This window comes from Eleutherodactylus coqui, chromosome 2 (genome assembly GCF_035609145.1).
Source record: "Eleutherodactylus coqui strain aEleCoq1 chromosome 2, aEleCoq1.hap1, whole genome shotgun sequence".
Taxonomy (NCBI): Eukaryota; Metazoa; Chordata; class Amphibia; order Anura; family Eleutherodactylidae; genus Eleutherodactylus; species Eleutherodactylus coqui.
In genome coordinates, this window is record NC_089838.1 from 297,821,237 (window position 1) to 297,843,205 (window position 21,969).

General features: G+C 41.8%; 1 protein-coding gene across 1 annotated transcript; it reads right to left on the reverse strand.

The window, feature by feature from the left end:
* Positions 1–286: 286 nt before the first annotated feature.
* LOC136612760 (zinc finger protein 879-like) lies at positions 287–13,047 on the reverse strand. The gene is made up of 5 exons (XM_066593401.1): positions 12,928–13,047; positions 11,937–12,382; positions 11,099–11,225; positions 8,338–8,424; positions 287–5,406 (listed from the first exon to the last, which is right to left on the reverse strand). Exons 2-5 carry the CDS (start codon positions 12,201–12,203, stop codon positions 3,848–3,850), a joined length of 2,040 nt encoding a protein of 679 aa, XP_066449498.1. The 5' UTR covers positions 12,204–12,382; positions 12,928–13,047; the 3' UTR covers positions 287–3,847.
* Between the last annotated feature and the right edge of the window lie 8,922 nt (positions 13,048–21,969).

Below are 21,969 nucleotides of genomic sequence, written 5' to 3' on the forward strand. Positions count from 1 at the left end.
GAAAATTATCTGTAAAGATCGTGTCACCTGATAAAATGCCCACCAACATCCTGGAACAGAAAGTACTGTAGATTTGCTAATTTGTAAAACAATTTTTTAAAAAAAGAGGTCAACATAAGCCAAAGAGAGAAGCTTGGAAAAATAAAAATACACAAGATAAACAGACTTTTCTCATCATCCCTGGTTCTACGCAAACCATTATAGAAAATGCAGGCAAACAAATGTTGTACCTGTGTTCGGGGGTTAAAAACCAACTGAGAAAGGATCCTCAATCTTGCTTTAATGTCAAAATATGTTTATTGAAGTTATTCCATAAAGCATACAAATTAACGTACAGATTGACATTAAAAGACCTCGAAGTCAGATTAATATGTTTGTTGGAGAGAATACAGGTGGCAGTTACGGCGAAAACATCTAAGACCATACTGTGAGATCAGTGTAGATGGAGGACTATGCCCTAGGCAGCAGTATCTCGTTGGTCGATGTCACGTGTTTTATATCTCTAGACTTCAGGGTTTAGATTCAACAGCTAAATAATATCAAAATACCTATTTGAATTTGTTAAACCGTGTCTCAATCTTGCTTTAAAGAAAAGATCAAATCGCCATGACCAAAAGATAGTTATAAGAACATGTGAACACAAGTAAAATTGGGGATTAATCCGATTGTAAACAGGCATATAGGTGAACTATTTTCAAAAACGCTATACTCGAGAGAAAGCAACAAGAAAAAAGGAATATGGTTTCCAAATTTCAAGTTAAAACCTTAGGAGAACTGTTCTGGGTTACTCTGGTCCATTTCTGGTTGAGCGAAGAGGGTCTTTTCTTAGTTGAGGTTTTAGATTCTTCTTGTGGGAAGACAAAAGACCATTTGGCAAACAGATTTACGCTTCCTTAGGAGAGGAGATACTGCGAGTAACGCCATTTTAAAGATTAGAAATGCAACAGGAAACCCCATTTGTAGGGGGTTTTTCTTTTTTTTTTTTTTTAATTTTTGTAAACTTTTTAAATTCTCTCCGGTGAGAGATCGGAGAAAAGAGAATTCTGTTGAAAGCAATCTGGAAGATTTTTGGCTTGTGAGGAAATTCTCTGAGTTGAGAGCCCCTGATGGGTTATAGGAGGTTTGTAAACCTAATATTATTTCTTCTTGACCTGTCTTCTAGTTCTGCTAGTTTTAGCTTTATGGCTGCAATATCATACTCTACTTTGTTGTGTGTATCCACTAAAGAATTGTGGGCTACTACAAACTCCACTATTCTTTCCTCCAGATACGACATGAGTTCACCCATTTCTATAATATCTGCATGGATACATTAAACAGCTTCTCGGAAGTCTTTTTGAATTGTATTTTTTTAAATCTTGGAACATGGCTTTTAGTGCTTCAGGTGAGATATAATTGTAGTCTTTTATTAGGTAGACAAACTGTTTATGAGTTAAGAGTTATGATTGGTGATAGCTCATAATATAGTGGAAAGGAGGTACGTTTAGTAGAGGAAGTTGCCTTTAAGTCTTGTAGGGGATGAGAAGAGGTAATAAATCCTTGAACGGAATTCTCAAGTTTTAAACTTGACGGTCTTAGATGAGGCTTGAGGAGGAGAGTTGTGGGATATTGTTAATATTTCACAATCATTAGTATTTGCAATGTCTGTGTGAGAAGAAATTGCAACTGAGAAAAATGTTAATTTAGGTGGACTGGCTCCTTTCTTTTTACCTCTTATCATGGTTGTAGTTGTAAAAAGAAAGTTAAATAACAATTGAGAGACAAAGTAAAGTAGAGAAACGTGCCGCTTTTTAAAGTCATAGTGCCTTTAAGTGAGTAAAGGCCCATATATACAGGACGAATGTCAGGCAAAGGATGCCCAACACTCGTTCCCGTTCAGTATTGAATAGTCGCTTTGTCAAGTCAATAGAGAGGGGCGGGGGAGCGCTATGAGAGAAATCTCCTGCAGCCGCCCCGCCCCCCTGCTATCCACTTTGTGAGCGAGCCAACGATACTGGTTCTTTGCACGGGAGCGAGTGTATGGAGGGGACGAGTGTCGGGCATCGTTTGCCCGACATTCGGCCTGTCTAAATGGGCCTTAATTTAGACCACATTGAATATGATCCTTAGTAAACATTGGGCCAACGACATTGAATATATTGAAAGGCAAGAAGAAAAAAAAAGGAGGAGTAAACATAATTCAAGTAGGAGACCTCATTTATAAAAGATTTAAAAATTGAGGTGTAGCCTTTTTGTTATTTGGTTTAGATAAATTCTGGGGAGGATCAGGGAATCCTGAGGGTTGTAAAACTTCAACTCCTGTTTAGAAGGGAGAGAGTGTTGTAGGCCTTCAGATGTTAAATTCACGGTTCTTACTTATGGTTATAAAAGGCGGCCTTTCTATGGCAAGATCCCTTCTGAGATCACTGTGGAGCTTTTATATAAAGCTGAAAGTCTAGGCTGGGGTCTAGGGGCCTCTGTAATGTCTCCCGCAAGGCCGGGAGTGTGGGCACATCTATCACTGCATCTATGGGATCACAGGCTTCAGACCCCTTTAGGCCCGACTGCTAGGAAAGTCCAGAAACACAGCCAGCATGTAGGCTGCAGTGGGAATCACCAGCTGCTTTGCTCTAGGCACTGCTTAAGATGCCACTCAGAGCTCTTGGGTGCCAGCTCAGGTGGGTAATCCTCAGGTGCACTTCAGGTGAGGACCGGGAATTCCACTTTTCTTTGCAGTGACAATAGTGTAATATGAATATGCAGAACAGCCTCCGACATCGGAACTCCACTGTCCTGCATAATGTAACATAGATATGCAGAACAGGTTCTGACATCTAAGATCTGTCCTGCATACTCTTACTTCCTAATTTATCTAATGATATCTATCATTAGAAAAATTAGAAATGAATAGTCCTATTATATAAATGCATGTTATATCAATATACATATACTTACAGGATTATTACAAATGATCTTTCCGAAGTGAAAACACTAATAATACGTTTAATTTTCAAAATGACGGGTCAGTTTTATGTGTTTCGGTTGAGTAATTCCAAGGAATCTACAATGCGCTTTTCCACCCAAAATAAATAAGAATTGGGGAGTGTGTGGGTGGCTGGAAAATTGGATTGGAAAGGGTTAATATCAGTTGTCAAACCCGCCGCTGAACATTACGTAGTCCACAGAATACATTACAGTGGTAGATTTGGGGTCTGACAGCGGGGGAATGGTGGGGAAGACAAGTATAAAACTTACATCCCCAGACTCAGCATGCCATCTACTTTCAGACCATAAGCTTAGCTTATAGAGCTCAAGGCAGCTGATAGAGTATCTCTAATGGCTTTGGCTTAACGAATAGAGTGGAGAAAGGCCACTTTTTATAATGATTCGTCTCCTCAGCTCCACTTTCTCAACTGGCGGCAATTCCACCACTTTGGCTTTAAACTACCCCTTCAGTTGCCCATTTTCTCAGGTAATGAGGTTCTTTTTCAGTTTTTTTTGTTGCCTACCTTTAGGTTTTGCTAATTGTATGTTTAGATCCAAAGTCTAAAAAAAGGCCTTCATTGGGTATTCCCACAAAAAAAATCTTTATTACCTTTGGGCAGGATATGTGATGAATTTATAATAACTGGGGCCTCCCTAATGGGTAGAATAATAGTCCCGGGTACCACATTATTCCTCACCTCTTGACTTCAGTGCGGAGGAGTTTGAATGGAGTGGCAGTCTACTGGGCTGTTGGAGACAGTCAAGGGTCTAAGGTGGATGATGCATGACAGGTATTCTTTCTATGATGCCCTTTGAATCCCTAGGTCATGGGCCACCTCATTAGTTTCATAACTTATTGTCTCAGTCTTTCTGGAGTGTTCTTTTACAAATCACACTGCACTTCACATGTAGCTTCGTAGTCATGTGGATATTCGTTTCTTTCATGAATCTTCTGATGTTTTATGAGGTGTGAGCTATGGTAAAAGCTTCTGTCACAAACCGTGCAGGCATATGGTTTCTCTCCTGTATGCATTCGGAGATGAATGGCAAGATTCGAGTTACGAGAAAACATCTTTCCACACTCAGAACAGCCATAAGGTTTTTCACCGGTGTGAATACGTTGGTGTTTTCGCAGTGTGGAACTGTGCGTGAATTTCTGCCCACATTCCTTACATACAAAGTCTCTCTCTGTTTTGTGGGTTCGCTGGTGGCTTACAAGGTTAGACTTGTCCGTGAAGCCTTTTCCACATTCTACACACTCGTAGGGTTTTTCCCCTGTGTGCGTTCTTTGATGCACTGCAAGATGAGACCCCCGAATAAAAGTTTTTCCACATTCCTTGCAGACATAAGGCCTTTCCCCTGTGTGTATAATTTGGTGTTTTATGAGCGTTGAGCTACAGGAAAAACTTTTACCACAAACATCACAACCAAAGGGCCTATCACCTGTATGAACTTTTATGTGCAAAGTCAAGCGGGCCTTAGAGAAGAAGCTTTCCCCGCACTCGCTGCACACAAACGGCTTATCCCCGATGTGCACTCTCTTGTGTATCACAAATGCCGAGTGGTAGCTGAAGCTCTTACCACACTCATTGCATGTATACGGTTTCTCACCGGTGTGGCTTCTCGAATGACTTACAAGGTTCGGCCGATCTATGAAGGTTTTTCCACATTCATAACACGTGTATGGTTTTTCCCCTGTATGAATTCTATAATGGACATCAAGGTTGGATTTTCGAGTGAAGCATTTATCACACTGACTACACCGGTAAGTCTTTTCACTTACTTTGGGGCGTTTTCGGATACGGATGCTAGGTCTGTCTACTAAGCGTTGCTTGCAAGTTACACAATCTTTCTGTCCTGATTTTAGCTTTGTCCCGTTACCTATGAGGTGGCCACATTCAGAGCACCGTTCTTTACTAATATGAACGTTAAGGTGGGTAGACTGTGAAAGGTCTTTCCCACATTCAAGATACTGGTATGGTTTCTCACCTGAGTGAGTCCTTTGATGCCTCACTAGATTACTCTTCTCTGAAAAACACATTTTGCACTCTTCACAGTGGTATAGCTTCCTACCTGTGTGCATTTTCTGGTGAGACTTTAGTTGAGACCTTTGGCGGAATTGTTTTCCACACTCAGTACATGAGTAATGTTTAACACCCTTTTGACCAAAGTCCATATTAGATTGCATGGATTTCTTTGACTCTCCATTCTTTTGCAATACACCCTTCATAGAACTTCTTTTGACATTATATGGGCTAACGAGACCCATTTGTACCTGAAATTCTTGGTGTAGTCCAGGTGTCTTGTTGTCGAAAAACGTCCATTTATTTCTCTCCTCTTGGAATTGTTCTTCGGGTGTATGGCATAGAATATTATCATGACGGGTCCAATATGAACACTGGTTGAGATTTTTTGAATACACAGGAATCTTGGATGTAGAATCTGCAAAGACATTTTAGTCAATAATTTGGGTACAAAATGATGACAAATTTACTGGAATTGTATAAAGTAGTTTGAGTAAAGGCCCATTTAGACAACAATTATCGCTCAAAAGATGTCTCTTCTCCGAGCTGTTCCCTGCTCGGAGCGCCCGGCTGTTACACAGCCGAGCGGAGGATGCAGAAGGCAACCGCGGTGGCCCTGCTTGTCTTCTGCATCCAGCTGTTCTCTGCTCGGAGTGCCCGGCTATTATACAGCCGAGCGCTCCAAGCGGGGTATGAAGAACATAGCTGGACCACTCTGTTCTTCATACCCAGCCTGTCATCAGGGAGCGGGATACAACTGAAACAATAGTATAAGCTGTATCCCGCTGTCAATGCCTGATAAGGCTCATCGTTGTCTTTCAGCATGCTGAAAGATGACGATGAGCGACAGGATAACGAAAACTGTACGATGTCAGTGCAGTTACACACAATGATTATCGCCAATTTTGAGCGATAATTGTTGTGTCTAAATGGGCCTTAATTCTATTACGTTTTATCAATGGGTTCTTCTTCCTTCTAAAGGTATCTAATCTGGTCTTAACTACATGCTGTACAAAAAAGCATGTATAACTCTAGTTCCCCTATAATAAGTTAGGTCTACCTTTGCAATTACATGTATTGCGCAAGTGCAACTAAAATTAAAAAATGAAGTAACTTTATAAATAGCCCTGGTGTAAAATATGCTTTTGCTTCTGTGCCTTGAGTTCTTATAGGTCTCCGTGGTTGCCAAAAGGTATCTGAACCATAGAAGCAAACAACACATACACAGCATACATCGGAGGTTGAGGTTCAGAGTTTTCATTGAGGCCCATAAGTTTAAAGTTACACTTCTGAAAATGATAGTCTCTCCTAACCTATTAGCCAACATATGTCCTAAGCCTCATTCTCTCATAACTGTATAGTTGCTAATGCTGGTAATTCCAGATGCAGTGCTCATTGCTTTTAATGGAACCTGTGTCTGCAATTAGCAGCATCAGCCACTACACAGAGGTCAGAGCCATCGGCTTCCGCTCTCACCCTTGTGCATTACGGGGCTGACAGCGAACACCCAGTCAGCTGATCATCTGGGGTTCATAAGCGATGAACTGCAGCCAATCAACTATTGATGACCTATCTTGAGAGGGGTATGGTAACAATCTGTTAAAACCCATTTAGACACAACGATAATCGCTCAAAAGATGTCGCTCAAGCGACCTTTGAGCGATCATCGTTGTGTCATTTACAACGCAAGATGATCGCTCAAGATGAGCGATCTCCTTGCACTGCCAGTGGAGGATGCAAAAGACAAGTGGGGTGTCCCCACTTGTCTTCTGCATCCAGCTGTTCCCCGCTCCAGCGCCCGGCTGTTATACAGACGAGCACTCAGAAGGGAGGATGCAGAAGACAAGCGGGGTGTCCAAGCTTGTTTTCTGCATCCAGATGTTTTCTGCATTGAGCACCAGGCTGTTCTACAACCGAGCGCTCCGAGCAGGGTATGGAGAAAAGAGCTGGACCGCTGTGTTCTTCATACTCAGCCTGTCATGATGGAGCGGGATACAGCTGAAACAATAGTATTAGCTGTATCCCGCTGTGAATCCCTGATAAGGCTCATCGTTGTCTCTCAGCACGCTGAAAGACAACAATGAGCGATGGCATAACGAAAACTGCGCCATGTCAGTGCAGTTACAGACAACGATTATCGCTCAAAAGACGGATTTTAATCGAGTTTTTAGCGATAATCGTTGTGTCTAAATGGGCCTTAACACATCACAAAGATCAGCAACACACTTCAACTGTGGAACACATGGTAGTACCACCCAACGCTTCAACCCATCAATGGTTGGGGTTACCCAATAATTTGTCTGCAGATAAATATGTGTTCCTTTTGCTATCAGCTCAAGTCTGAATCTTTTAACTGGCCGGCCTGGACGGGAACATGACGCAACCTGTAGTGTGATTTTTCTGTCCAAAAAACGGAAACCTTACGGAATGGCAGCAAACGGAAGTCTTACTGTTTGCTTTATGTTTTTTTGAAACCCCCTTGAAATCAATGGGCAAAATGTCTTTTTTCTATTTTATTTCAGGTTTCTCTCCTTCAAAAATGGAGCAGAAAGACGAAAACCCAGAACTGAGCCCCGAGGCAGGTGTGAAAGCAGCCTTTGTTTACACTTTTAATTACTTTACAATGGGTTTCGGTGTGTTAAGAGAACAATTACTTTAGAATGGGTTAAAATAAGATAACTTTCTGCATAAAGAGCCATTTACATAGGACGATAATGGCGCTACATTTGTAGAGCACTATTCCTTTACTTTTCGTTTGTTGCTCATATTCAACCAGCATAAAGATCATCGCTGGTTCGCTCAATTCTCGCTGCATCTAAATGCTCCCCGCTCAGTGCTTCACATAGAGAAGTGATACTCAGCGGTGATGTGCCTGTCTAAACGTTCTGCATGAGCACCAACAACCAGCGGTGACGTCACCCGTTGGTGCAGATCATTTAGCAGACAGTCTTTCTGTGTGAATGGGGCATTAAGGGAAGATCTGTCCTGTCTGTAAAGCTCTTTTTACACTGCAGGATTCTCCTTTGCACGAGCAAACAAGATGGTGACGTCATCAGCAGCATGGTGATGTCATTAGACAGGCATATTTATTGTTGACTCGTTCAATGAGAATCATTCGCTTCTTGTTCGGCGTTCACATTCCCTATGTGAAACACAGAACGAGCGCTATTTAAATCTAAATGCACCTTAACTGCTTTTCATGATGAGCGTAGTCATTGTTAGTCAACGAACGGTTAAAGTACCAAAATCATGGCCATGGCCAACACTGCCTTTCTTTCATTGCTCTATATTCATATAAAACAACACAGACTGTAATTCTACAATCAAGCTGTATGTAGATAGTTCTCACCTGTGTCAGGTGGGCAGTTATATTCCCATAGGGCGTCTTCTCCATTTTCAATCTTTTGCACAATTTCCGGTTTTTCACCCACGAAACCTGAGACCAGAAGAGTTTTCTTATCTTTGTAATCGGATTTTGTGCAGAACATTTGCTCAAACAAAACAATGTCGCACCTCCATAATACTTCTCCCCCGTGCTTCACTCTTACCCCCTTAGTGATGAAGTCTGTTTGCGCCTTAATGACAAACTAGTTTTTTTCATTGTCACATTCCAGACTTCGCTGCTGGATCGCGGGCTTCTAGCTCAGCGCTTCAACTTTTAAGTGAAGTGCTGAGCGGCGAGCGTTTATACAGAACGACAAGCCCGCGATCCAGAGATGGTTTTTAAGCTGACAGTCAGCGATAAACACCTGTGAACGAATAACGAGCGATTCTTAGGCATTTAAACTGCACGATTATCACTCAAATTCGTTTGTTTGACAGAAGTTTGAACAATAATCGTCCAGTCTACATGGCCCTATACACAAGCTGTACTTTTTAATAGTATCATTTGCTGATCAATATGACTTTTTGACCACCTCCTATTATGTTTTTTGTAAGCCGAGTCAAGCCAAATTAGCTATTTTCGCCATGTTTTTTGTATTTTTTTTTCACGGTGTGCAATATGTAGGTTTAGTAACATACTACTTTTTTCCTGTGGGTCATTGCAAACGCAGCGAAACCAGATTTGTGATAGTTATTTTACCTTTTTTTACATAATTAAGGGGGAAACATAAAAAAACTAAAATTTTATTAATACCTTTTCACTTTTTATTTTTGTCGCACTAGGGGACTTGAATGCCACTATCGTTTATTGTTCTTATACACTGCTATTGTCAGGGATCTGGGGTCCGGGTACGGTAGTCAATGAGAACAACCCGCAACCCCTGTCCCTACCTACTTGCCCCTCTGGGAAGGGAAGCGTGGCACCGGGACTGATACAGACAAACACTGTAAACAAACGAACACAGAGGGGAGTCAGACAGTCCGAGTCGGCACCTGGAGGGTATGCAGTACAAAAGGGGTTAGGCAAGGCAAGGTCAGGACCGAAGTCCGAGCGTCAAGAGTCAGGAGGGCAATCCAAATATGCGGGTGTAGCCTGGAGACAAACATACACTAGCAATGCTGAAAGGAAACAGGCACGTTTAAATGCTGTCAGAACTCCCGCCCGAGCAGCTGATTGGGTCGGGGAGCCTGGCAGCAGCAGAAGCTAATCCAGAGTACAAGCAAGCCTGTCCCCAGCACTAGCTGGCCAGGTGGAGATAAAGGACATGTTCCCAGCTGCCATGGCAATGGGGACGCGGTGCTCGCTGCATCCCTAGCAACCTGGCGGCGGCCAGGGGTGGTCACCAGCACCAGGGTTTCCCTGCGCCACACGCCAGCCGCCCGGGTGATAGGACCAGCAATGTGAGCACAGAGGCCCCGGGAGCCACTGGTCCTGACAGCTATATTTCAGTACAGCAGTGTATTCTAAAGCCTATGAAACTCAGCTGGAGGCTAAGCCTCATTGGCCACCATAGCTGGTAGACCCGGAGACCATAATCAAGCCCCTATATGCCATAGCAACCCATAGGGACCCTGCAATTACATTGTGAGGAAACGATAGGAAACAGAGGGAGCTCCCTCGCTCTGCATGGCCTTTACATGTTGCAGTCGCATTGACTATGGCATGTGAAGGATTCAACAGTGGGGATTGGCAGTTTCTCCGGTCTCTGCTGTTAGAGCAAATGCCAGGCTATCATCTAACAGCTGAGCACCCACTACACCTGGAATGGGAGACCCGTGCCAGGCTTCTGATGTAGTGCCGTGAAAAGGCACATGCATCGGAAATATGCATGGATAGTCATTAATGGGTTAAACCCTCTTCCAAAGTACTTTCTCCAGTCATGTCTAAAGCTAAATTTAGGCACCTGCCAGTTTCCTGTTCCAGGGAGTAGCACATTTTGGCATTTCAGGTGACAGTTACACAGTCAGAACTACAATTGGTCATAAACATTAGACTTTGGCAGGATCGGCCAGCCATCCAATTTGTAAGGGGACCTCCAGATCCTTTGTCGATGGCAGATTTCTGGCGAGATAAGGATTCAGCAGTTTGTTTTCAATTGCCCGATCTTTTTGTTCTCCGGCAGCTGTGTGCGACAGCGGCTTACTCCCCCTCTCCCCATTCAGAACACATTATCTAATGTGTATGGTCAGCCTAAGCTTTGAGTTCACGGGACTGTAGAGTGTAGATAAATCATTGTCTTCTAACTGAATCTCTAAGAAACTCAGCTCCTTTGCTATCTTTTTTTATCCGTTTCCTTGTTTATGCCAATCAGTGATTTTTTTCTCTTAACTTTTTGGACCACTCTCTTGATTTAGCCATATTTCTAACATGCAGTCAAATGTAATAGTCCACATAGCCCTAGCTAGTCCAGCTACTACATATGTTTTATCTGAAGCACACCTGATACAACTAATGAAGCCCTTGATTAGTTGCATCAGGTGTGTTTGAGACAACAACTGATTTGCAAATGTCTTCTCTAATGAGGGATTCTATTCAGGGGGTTGAATAATTCTGAGGCTGCACCAGTCATTAAAAGTAGCATTTTGTGGTGAATTTGGTAAAACCACTTGTTATATTAGTTGTGAGATGCTATTTAGATTTTTGAAATTAATTTTGAGAATTATTTTGAAAACAACTGTATTTTAATATCAATTAAGACTGGAATTACTACTTAATATTTGAATACCTAATGACAGGAGCATTTGGTAATTATCCATAATGACGTCTTTGTAAAGGCACTTCTCCAGATATCTTAGACATGTCCACTCTTCCTTGGAAAAATGCACGGCAACGTCACTGAATGTTACAGAGCTCTATAATGAAAGAAGAAGAAGAAAAGTAGAAAACAGTTAAAAAAAAAAAGGTTTCTAAGATGTTAATGAGATTTAAATCATCTGTTCCATTAGAACAAACCCTGTCCATGTTCCTTATTCTTGGGACCAGTTCCCCTCTGTTAGCTAGAGTGGAGGGCTGCTGTAAACAGCCGGAGGACTCAGTTTGACCATGTATTATATGATCCCTATTCACCTGAAAGGGCAACATGCAATACCACACTTCTCCTGTAGTGGCCACCTCAGAAGAAACATGCGGCCAACTGCAGCGCCACCTAGCGATAACAAATGATCACCAAAAGGTTTCAGTTGCCAGATCCACAGCAATCAACTGATTGTCCACGTTTAAAGAAGACGTCATCCCGAAAAGACAACCCCTTTAACCCTTGTGTGGTACCATGGGGTCTATTTGACCCGTCTTATTCATTGCAGTTTGAAAATGGCAACACCACAGTTAAGAACTCTCATATTTTGAAACATTCTGTATTGTCTGTAGCAGAGAGTTATAGAAAAGCATATAGAGAAGAGTCTCAGCATTGGTTTATATATGCTCGGCCTTTTGGTTCTGGCTTTGTGAAGTTCCAGAAGATCTTGCACTACCCTACAGTAAAATAGATGCCGGACTATTGGAATTTCTGTATATTACTGTATTATCATTGCTCTATCAACTCAAGTACAATATCCATTGCTTACACAGTTCCTTGCAGGTTCTTGCTCACTTTCTGGTGCAATTTCCAAGGCTGCTGTGGATATTTCATGCACAGTTCTGAAGATGGTATTTTCGGATACATCCCTCTGGTTGTGTTGGGTAGATGACCTGCTAGAACCCACAGTTTTATGGGAAAATGGAATAGAATCTATCAGACTCATGTCCTCCCTGTTATAACCAGACTCATATTCTAGAACTTCTGATGTTCTAGGATACCAATCCCAGCTATGTTGAGAAGTTGAGGTGTCCATAACATGGTCCTCTAAGAATGCTCCCTCTAAAGCAAATGCATTGATCAGTTGTGAATGAGGATGTGCGCAGTCAAGAGTTGCCGAAGACAATTTTTCATCATCAGGTGGTGGTGCTTTAGTTGACGTCAAAGTCACAGAGCTCAGATGACCATCAGATTGTGAGTCTTTGGCCTCTTTATCTAAAAAAGTGAAGACGCCATCAGAAACAAGACAATCTATTTCCTCCAAATTAAGTAGGGTACTAAGGGGAGACTTTCTGTCAACAGTATGCACATGTCTTATGACCAATGGACTCATTGTATCCCAATTCTGAATACATTGTGGGGTTATATGCTGATTATCCTCAGGGAGAATCTTCTCAGAAGCAAAGGAACTACTCTGGGTGGACAAGACATGCATAAAACCAGGCATCCTTCCATCACCAGTACATACAGACTCCACAGGCACCAAATTCCTAACTTCTAGAGCTGTAGTGTCGATTTCCAATGTGCACTGTACGGCTATGTCTACCATTTCTTTAAGATGGTCTTTGGTCTGTATTGGCATGCATGTTCTGCAGGTAAATTTGCTTTGACCCACACCTATCAACTCCAACATCCACAAAGCTTTTAGGAGGCTTCTCATAAGGTTCTAATGAGGAAGCCGTGGTAGAAGTGGACTCCACTGCTTTTAGGAAGAGGGGTGGAAGAACATTCTTCTTCAACAACTTTTTGGTTCCACTTACTTTATAGTCCACATCCGTAGAATCTGTTGAACATATATTCTCATCACTTTTCTTGTCCTCCATAATCTCATTCATAATTTCTTCAAGATTCACAAGGCTTTAAGAATTCAGGCTTCAACCCGGCTGGAACTTCTAGGGAAGGTTGTAAGAATTTGGTTATGTTACAAGAAGATGTAAAATGTGGCCAATTACATTTCTTTCACATGATTCTGTAGGTTTATATTTGTCATCAAGCACTAGAACTTTAGATGACATCCAGACCCAATTATAAGTCGAAGAGATCCATCAGGATTTGTTGGGATCCATTGAAAAGCAGATCTACCATAGTTCCGTTACGAACAGAAGCCATGGCGTTGGTGTGAAGAGTGACTAAAGTAATCAACTGAGCAGCTAACATACAGGGGCACTTTTTAGTGCTGTTTCTAACAAGGCTACTAAGTAGGTGCTGTTTCTTGGGACGCCTACTAACAGCTGATATAGGAAAATGTAATAACTATTGAAGATATAAGCATATACATTTCTCCGTAACAAATGGATGGATAGGATGGAATTAACTACCCAGAGGCTTAACTCATTCAGAAGAGTGTACAGACACTGGTATATACATCAGGGGCATAATTACCACCATAGTGGATTCAAGGGGCCCCAGTGCTTCCTACAATAGTGTTAACTGAATTTGAATCAATGGATCGGTGCCACCTTGGGCCACCACTGCACACGAAGCCCTGACACAAGCCAATTATCTGGATTTATTTGGGGGTCTGAATTTGCTTAGGGGTCCTAATTTATTTAGGAGGACAGGCTTGGGTGTGAATTTATTTTGGTAACTGATCTGGAGTCTAAATATATTTAAGGGTCAGGATTAAAGGGGTATTCTGGTGACATTACTAAATTATTCCCAACCCAAAGGATAGGGGATAGCTAACTGATCATGGGGGACTGACCGCTGTAACGCTCACTAATCGTCAGAACGGGAATTCCGTGTCCCACAAGAAACAGGCAAAATTTATAGCGGGGCAGCGCACATGTTCGGCCACTGCCGCAGTCATTTGAATAAGAGTGGTAAAGATTTCCGAGTGCCTGAACTTGATGATTTCTTGCACTCGCATTGAATTGGATGGAGGGGTGGCTTAGTGCACTGCTGCTCCATTCATTTTGCCAGTCTTTCAGGGGACATGGGACCAGTGTTCTGGTGTTCAGTAGGGGTCCTGGGGGTCAGACCGCCAATGATCAGGTAGTTATCTCCTATCCTGCAATTAGGGAATAACCAAATATCACCAGATTACCATTTTAATTTTTAAGTCTGCCCTGAGGTTTGAATCTATGTTGGGGTCTGCACAGTATATCTCTGAGGGCACATGTTTGGCACTATACAGTACATATAGTACATCTCTGAGGGTACATGTATGGCACTATACCGTACATCTCTGAGGGTACATATATGGCATTATACAGTACCTATAGTATATCCCTGAGGGTACATGTATGGCACTATACAGTATATCACTGGATAGATGTATGGCACTATACACGATATCTCTGAGGGTTGTATTGCACTATACAGTATATCTCTGAGTGTACACGTATGGCACTTTACAGTATATCTCTGAGGGTACATGTATGGCACTATACAGTATATACAGTATATCTCTGAGGGTACATGTATGGCACTATACAGTATATCTCTGGGGGTACATGTATGGCACTATACAGTATATCTCTGGGGGTACATGTATGGCACTATACAGTATATCTCTGGGGGTACATGTATGGCACTATACAGTATATCTCTGAGGGTACACGTATTGCACTATACAGTATATCTCTGAGGGTACATGTATGGCACTATACAGTATATCTCTGAGGGTACTCGTATTGCACTTTACAGTGTATACAGTATATCTCTGAGGCTACATGTGTGGCACCATACAGTGTATACAGTATATCTCTGAGGGTACATGTATGGCACCATACAGTATATCTCTGATGGTTATATGGCACTATACAGTACATATAGTATATCTCTTAGGGTACACGTGTGGCACTATACAGTATATCTCTTAGGGTACACGTGTGGCACTATACAGTATAGCTCTGAGGGTACACGTGTGGCACTATACAGTATAGCTCTGAGGGTACACGTGTGGCACTATACAGTATATCTCTGAGGGTACACGTGTGGCACTATACAGTATATCTCTGAGGGTACACGTGTGGCACTATACAGTATCTCTTAGGGTACACGTATGGCACTATACAGTATAGCTCTGAGGGTACACGTATGGCACTATACAGTATAGCTCTGAGGGTACACGTATGGCACTATACAGTATAGCTCTGAGGGTACACGTATGGCAGTATACAGTACATATAGTATATCTGAGGGTACACGTATGGCAGTATACAGTACATATAGTATATCTGAGGGTACACGTATGGCAGTATACAGTACATATAGTATATCTGAGGGTACACGTATGGCAGTATACAGTATATCTCTAAGGGTTGTATGGCACAATACAGTACATATAGTATATCTCTGACGGTACACGTATGGCACTATACAGTATAGCTCTGAGGGTACACGTATGGCACTATACAGTACATATAGTATATCTGAGGGTACATGTATGGCAGTATACAGTACATATAGTATATCTGAGGGTACACGTATGGCAGTATACAGTATATCTAAGGGTTGTATGGCACAATACAGTACATATAGTATATCTCTGACGGTACACGTATGGCACTATACAGTATATTTCTGCGGGTACACGTATTCCTCTATACAGTAAATACAGGATCTCTCTGCGGGTACATGTATGGCACTATACAGTATATACTGGATATATATGGGCCAGGGAAATCTGATGATGATGATGAATTGTCACGCCATACTAGGAGTTGTGACTTGGCTGACAAATGTTCCCTCACCCTAAGGGCAGATTCACACAGGGGTGAATGCAAGTTGCGCCCAAAATTCTCGAACGCGACTCGCATCGCACAGGACGCTCTAGCCGTGTGCCGTCCGGAGACCGCATATCTACATGTACTATTCTCCTGCGAGACTTGCACAAAAATAAAACATGCTGTGATTTCTCCATCTCGCGAGAGAAAGTTGGCTCATGTAAATAGACCCATTGAGATGAATTGCTCCTATATTTGTGCGTCTCGCAGCGCTCAAAGCTCGCAGGATTCCATCACCCATGGCGTGTTACATGGCGCCGGTAGGGTCACTAAGGGGCTCAACCATTCCCCTTGTGTACACATATATACAGATAAGTTACATTCAGACTTCGCCCAGTTACCTATACGCCCCCCCTCTTGTTCTATAACGGCGTCTTGTTCCCCGCACCGCCCCCCTGAGAGCAGCAAAGACATCTGTAAACAATAGGGTCCTATTGATGGCCGCTCCTCATTGTGCTTATAATCACCAGGACATTATAGCAGCATGCAGCCAGGAGCACACAGCACACATACACAGGAGCAGGAAACACGGGTATATATATATATATATACATACACTGCACTACTCGCCAGGATCATCCCTTGCATTCCTCTCTACAGAAGATTTCCTGGGGAAATGATTGGAGGAAGTGATCCGTGGGCTTCTGCTGCAAAGCATATTGGGGATTGTAGTTCCAAACTGAAGGCAATGCGTGCAGCTGCAATTAATCAGCAGGACATCCAGCCGGGCAGCAGAGCCACTTGGTTCAACACACGGCGATTTGTCATGCGCGAGTTCTATCGAATTGCGAGGACAGAACTCCCACGTAAAAAGAACTCATTCATTTCAATGGCTCGATTCACACTAGCCATTTTTTTTTTCACGGACCGAAAATCTGAGGTAGAAAAATCGCTATTTTTGAACGATTCTTGTTCAAGAATCTTCCATTATTTGATATGACGGCGGAAAAAGAACCGCCACACGCTGTCATGCCATGCGATTTGCATGCGTGCGATACCTTTTTTAGAATCGTTATAACTATTTTCTCACGCCCATGAAAAATGCATGCATGGCGATGTGAATTGCACGAATTGCACCAAAACAACTATTTTTTTTTTTAATAATGTAAGAAATATGTTTTTTTAAATAATGACAACCTTCTACCTCCCTCACACTGGCGGGGGGGGGGGGGGGGGGGGGTTGCCAGCATTTAGTAGTGCGTTTTTAGCGCTGCATTAAACGCTGTACAACGCTCCCATTCATTTTCATGGGGCTGCTCACACAAGCGTTAAAACGCAGCCTTTTTAACTCTGCGATATACGTTCTATTTTACGTTGTTAGCGCAGTGGTCAAAAGCGCATCATTTTTTGCAAACGCCTGTGTGAGGGAGGCCTGAAAACTGTATTTATGATGGCTGCACATGACTGGGCCGGATTCCGTATGCGAGAGCCCACAGCAGTATCCGACCCTGTGCCGAGCCGTATTGGCGCATACCTGCTTTCTTCTTTCACTGGCTGTACTGCGGATATTCCGCACGGCGAGCCGTCAGATATGCGCAGTATGGGGTTTTTTTAAACCCGGCTTTTCCTGCGTTGCAGTCCAAATCTATATGGAATGAGGTCGGCAGCATAGCATAAATACTCACAAAGGAAGACTTTAACTTGCACCATCCTGCACGCTCAAGGGATATAGACTGCCGGATCCCAAATTAGTCCATAGACATATCAGCAGATCGAGCAGCAGATGGGGCCTATATAAAGGAATGTGAAATCCTCACATCAGAAAAAGATATCCTTTATTAGGTCTTTATCAAGCTAATGCCAAAACAAACATACAGACATATATATAAATACTAGCTGATATACCCAGCTTCGCCCGAGTTAATTTGGTACTGGTGTTTATCTGGTGTTCACAGGGAAAATCTTATGAAGTCGTGGTTACTTTAGAGATACCGGAAAAACATATGTTCACCATTTTGCATAGCTCTCTGCGTTACCCAGGAAACATCACGGGGAGGTAACCATGCGACATTTCCTTTATATAAAATGACATCAGGAAGTGAGAGAATTAGATTACGTACATAAAATTTGGACACTAATTCTTTTGCACTTAGAATTGAATAATCGAGTTGGGACCCATTAACTTTTCCTATTTATGACATAATCAATGCCCGTGCCAAATTTCACATTTCTATGACACCGGAAAGTGAGAAAATTACATTCTGTATGTAAAATTTGGACGCTAATTCTTTTGCGCTTAGAATTCAATAATCGAGGTGGGACCCATTAACTTTTCCTATTTATGACATAATCAATGTCCGTGCCAAATTTCAAGTTTCTATGACATTGGGAAGTGAGAGAATTAAATTTCGTACGTAAAATGTGGACGCTAATTCTTTTGCGCTTAGAATTGAACAATCGAGGTGGGACCCATTAACTTTCCCTATTTATGAAATAATCAATGACCGTTCCAAATTTCATGTTTCTATGACACCAAGAAGTGAGAGAATTAGATTCCTCACGTAAAATTTGGACGCTAGTTCTTTTGCGCTAGAATTGAATAATCGAGTTGGGACCCATTAGCTTTTCCAATTTATGACATAATCAATGCTCGTGCCAAATTTCATGTTTCTATGACACCGGAAAGTGAGAAAATTACATTCCGTACGTAAAATTTGGACGCTAATTCTTTTGCGCATAGAATTGAATAATCGAGTTGGGACCCATTCACTTTTCCTATTTGACATATTCAATGCCCATGCCAAATTTTAAGTTTCTATGTGAGAAAATTACATTCCGTACGTAAAATTTGGACGCTAATTATTTTGCACATAGAATTGAATATTCGAGTTGAGACCGATTAGCTTTTCCTATTTATGACATATTCAATGCTCGTGCCAAATTTCACGTTTCTATGACACTGGAAAGTGAGAAAAATACATTCCGTACGTAAAATTTGGACGCTAATTCTTTTGCGCATAGAATTGAATAATCGAGTTGGGACCCATTAGCTTTTCCTATTTATGACATAATCAATGCTCGTGCCAAATTTCCCATTTCTATAACACCGGAAAGTGAGAAAATTACATTCCGTACATAAAATTTGGATGCTAATTCTTTTGCGCATAGAATTGAATAATCGAGTTGGGACCCATTAACTTTTCTGATTTATGACAGAATCAATGCTCCTGCCAAATTTCGAGTTTCTATGACACCGGGAAGTGAGAGAATAGATTCCATACGTAAAATTTGGACGCTAATTCTTTTGCGCCTAGAATTGAATAATCGAGTTGGGACCCATTAGCTTTTCCTATTTATGACATAATCAATGCTCGTGCCAAATTTCACGTTTCTATGACACTGGAAAGTGAGAAAGTTACATTCCGTACATAAAATTTGGACGCTAATTCTTTTGCGCTTAGAATTAAATAATCGAGTTGGGACCCATAAGCTTTTCCTATTTATGACATAATCAATGCCCGTGCCAAATTTCGAGTTTCTATGACACCGGGAAGTGAGAGAATTAGATTCCGTACGTAAAATTTGGACGCTAATTCTTTTGCGCATAGAATTGAATAATCGAGTTGGGACCCATTAGCTTTTCCTATTTATGACATATTCAATATGTGTGCCAAATTTTAAGTTTCTATGACATTGGGAAGTGAGAGATTTAGATTACGTCTGCAAAATTTCGACACTAATTCTTTTGCGCTAGTATTGAATAATCGAGTTGGGACCCAATTACTTTTCCTATTTTGGAGATAATCTATGCTTCTGCCAAAATTCATGTTTCTACGACATCGGGAAGTTGGAGAACTTTTGGCGAGTCAGTCAGTCAGTCAGTGAGTCAGTGAGGGCTTTCAGCTTTATATTTATAGATATAAAATTGAATGTATGTCTGCCTGCGTGCGTGTCTGTCTGTCTGTTTGTCCTTTATGCGCTACTACGCCATTCATCCGATCGCCATGAAACTTTGGGAAGTTGTTGAGTACACTCCTGGGAAGATTATAGGCATAGTAAAACTATCCTACGATAAATGGCGCGCATGCGTGTGTCGTCGACAGTTACGACCCCCCCCCCACGTAGATCGTTCGATTTCCATCATTGCCACTAATTCTCTCACTTCCCGATGTTGTAGAAACATGAAATTTGACAGGAGCATTGATTATGTCATAAATAGGAAAAGTTAATGGGTCCCAACTCAATTATTCAATTCTAAGCGCAAAAGAATTAGCGCCCTAATTTTACGTATGGAATCTAATTTTCTCACCTACCAATGTCACAGAAACTTGAAATTTGGCACGAGCATTGATTATGTCATAAATAGGAAAAGTTAATGGGTCCCAACTCCATTATTCAATTCTAAGCGCCAAAGAATTAGCGTCCAGATTTTACGTACGGAATTTGCGTGCGTGTCTGTTTGTCCTTTATGCACTACTACACCATTCATCCGATCACCATAAAACTTTGGGAAGTTGTTGAGTACACGCTTGGGAAGATTACTGGCATAGTACATTTATGCTACGATAAATGGCGCGCATGCGTGTGTCGTCGATAGTTACGACCCCCCCACGTAGATCGTTCGATTTCCATCATTGCCACTAATTCTCTCACTTCCCGATGTTGTAGAAACATGAAATTTGACAGGAGCATTGATTATGTCATAAATAGGAAAAGCTAATGGGTCCCAACTCGATTATTCAATTGTAAGCGCCAAAGAATTAGCGTCCAAATTATATGTACGGAATCTAATTTTCTCGCTTCCCAATGTCATAGAAACTTGACATTTGGCACGAGCATTGATTATGTCATAAATAGGAAAAGTTAATGGGTCCCAACTCGATTATTCAATTCTAAGCGCAAAAGAATTAGCGTCCTAATTTTACGTATGGAATCTAATTTTCTCACCTACCAATGTCACAGAAACTTGAAATTTGGCACGAGCATTGATTATGTCATAAATAGGAAAAGTTAATGGGTCCCAACTCCATTATTCAATTCTAAGCGCCAAAGAATTAGCGTCCAAATTTTACGTATGGAATCTAATTCTCTCAGTTCCCAATTTAATAGAAACATGAAATTTGGCACGAGCATTGATTATGTCAAAAATAGGAAAAGTGAATGGGTCCCAACTCGATTATTCAATTCTAAGCGCCAAAGAATTAGCGTCCAAATTTTACGTACGGAATCTAATTCTCTCACTTCCCAATTTAATAGAAACTTGAAATTTGGCACGAGCATTATGTCAAAAATAGTGTCTTCACTGTGCCTGCGTGAGGCGTCACCTAACACACGCAAAGCTTCCAATCGTGTCATTAAAACATGCCCACAGTAGATTTCAGTACAAGTATCTTTATTGCGCCTGTGTGAGAAATCACCTACCAATCGCGAGATTTTGCTCTGTCGTACCTCCCTGGATTTCACATTCCTTTGTATATACCCCATCTGCTGCTTGATCCTCTGGCTTTTCCTGCATCGTCACTAGGTGATGACGCAGGTACACGTGACCTCTCCGCAATGTTTTTGTGAAAAAAACGCCGGTCGGACGGCTTCCATTAATTTCAACGGAAGCTGTTCATGCGGAATCTGCACAGAAATAAAGCATGCTGTGATTTTTCCTCCGCAAGCGGAAAATCGCAATTGCTTTCTAGAAGCTCGTGGAGAGGAAAGCACGTTTTGGCATAGCATGCTATGGGCAGGACTTTCTGTGGAATCCGGGGCCGGACTTCCGCTCCGGATTCTGCAATGCAAATTCGCCCATGTGCAGCCTTAATACCCATTTACACGCAAGATAATCTTTTAAATGATTGAAAGTTTTTACAGACAATGATTCGCTCAAAATTCACTCAGAAGTGTTGCGTGTAAATGTACTCATCTTTCACTTTTCTGCTGAACGATGATTTTATGTTCAGCATAAAATCCATTGTTCGGCAGAAGAGCTGATAGCAAGGACTTCACACTGTGTTCTCTGTGGGGAGCACTAATAACATTGTCTCAGCTGTCAGTCCCACGGCAGAACAAAGGAAATGTATTCAGAGAACAGACCACCTGCTATTCTGAATATAGCTCCCGGTGGCTCACACGCATTAATAA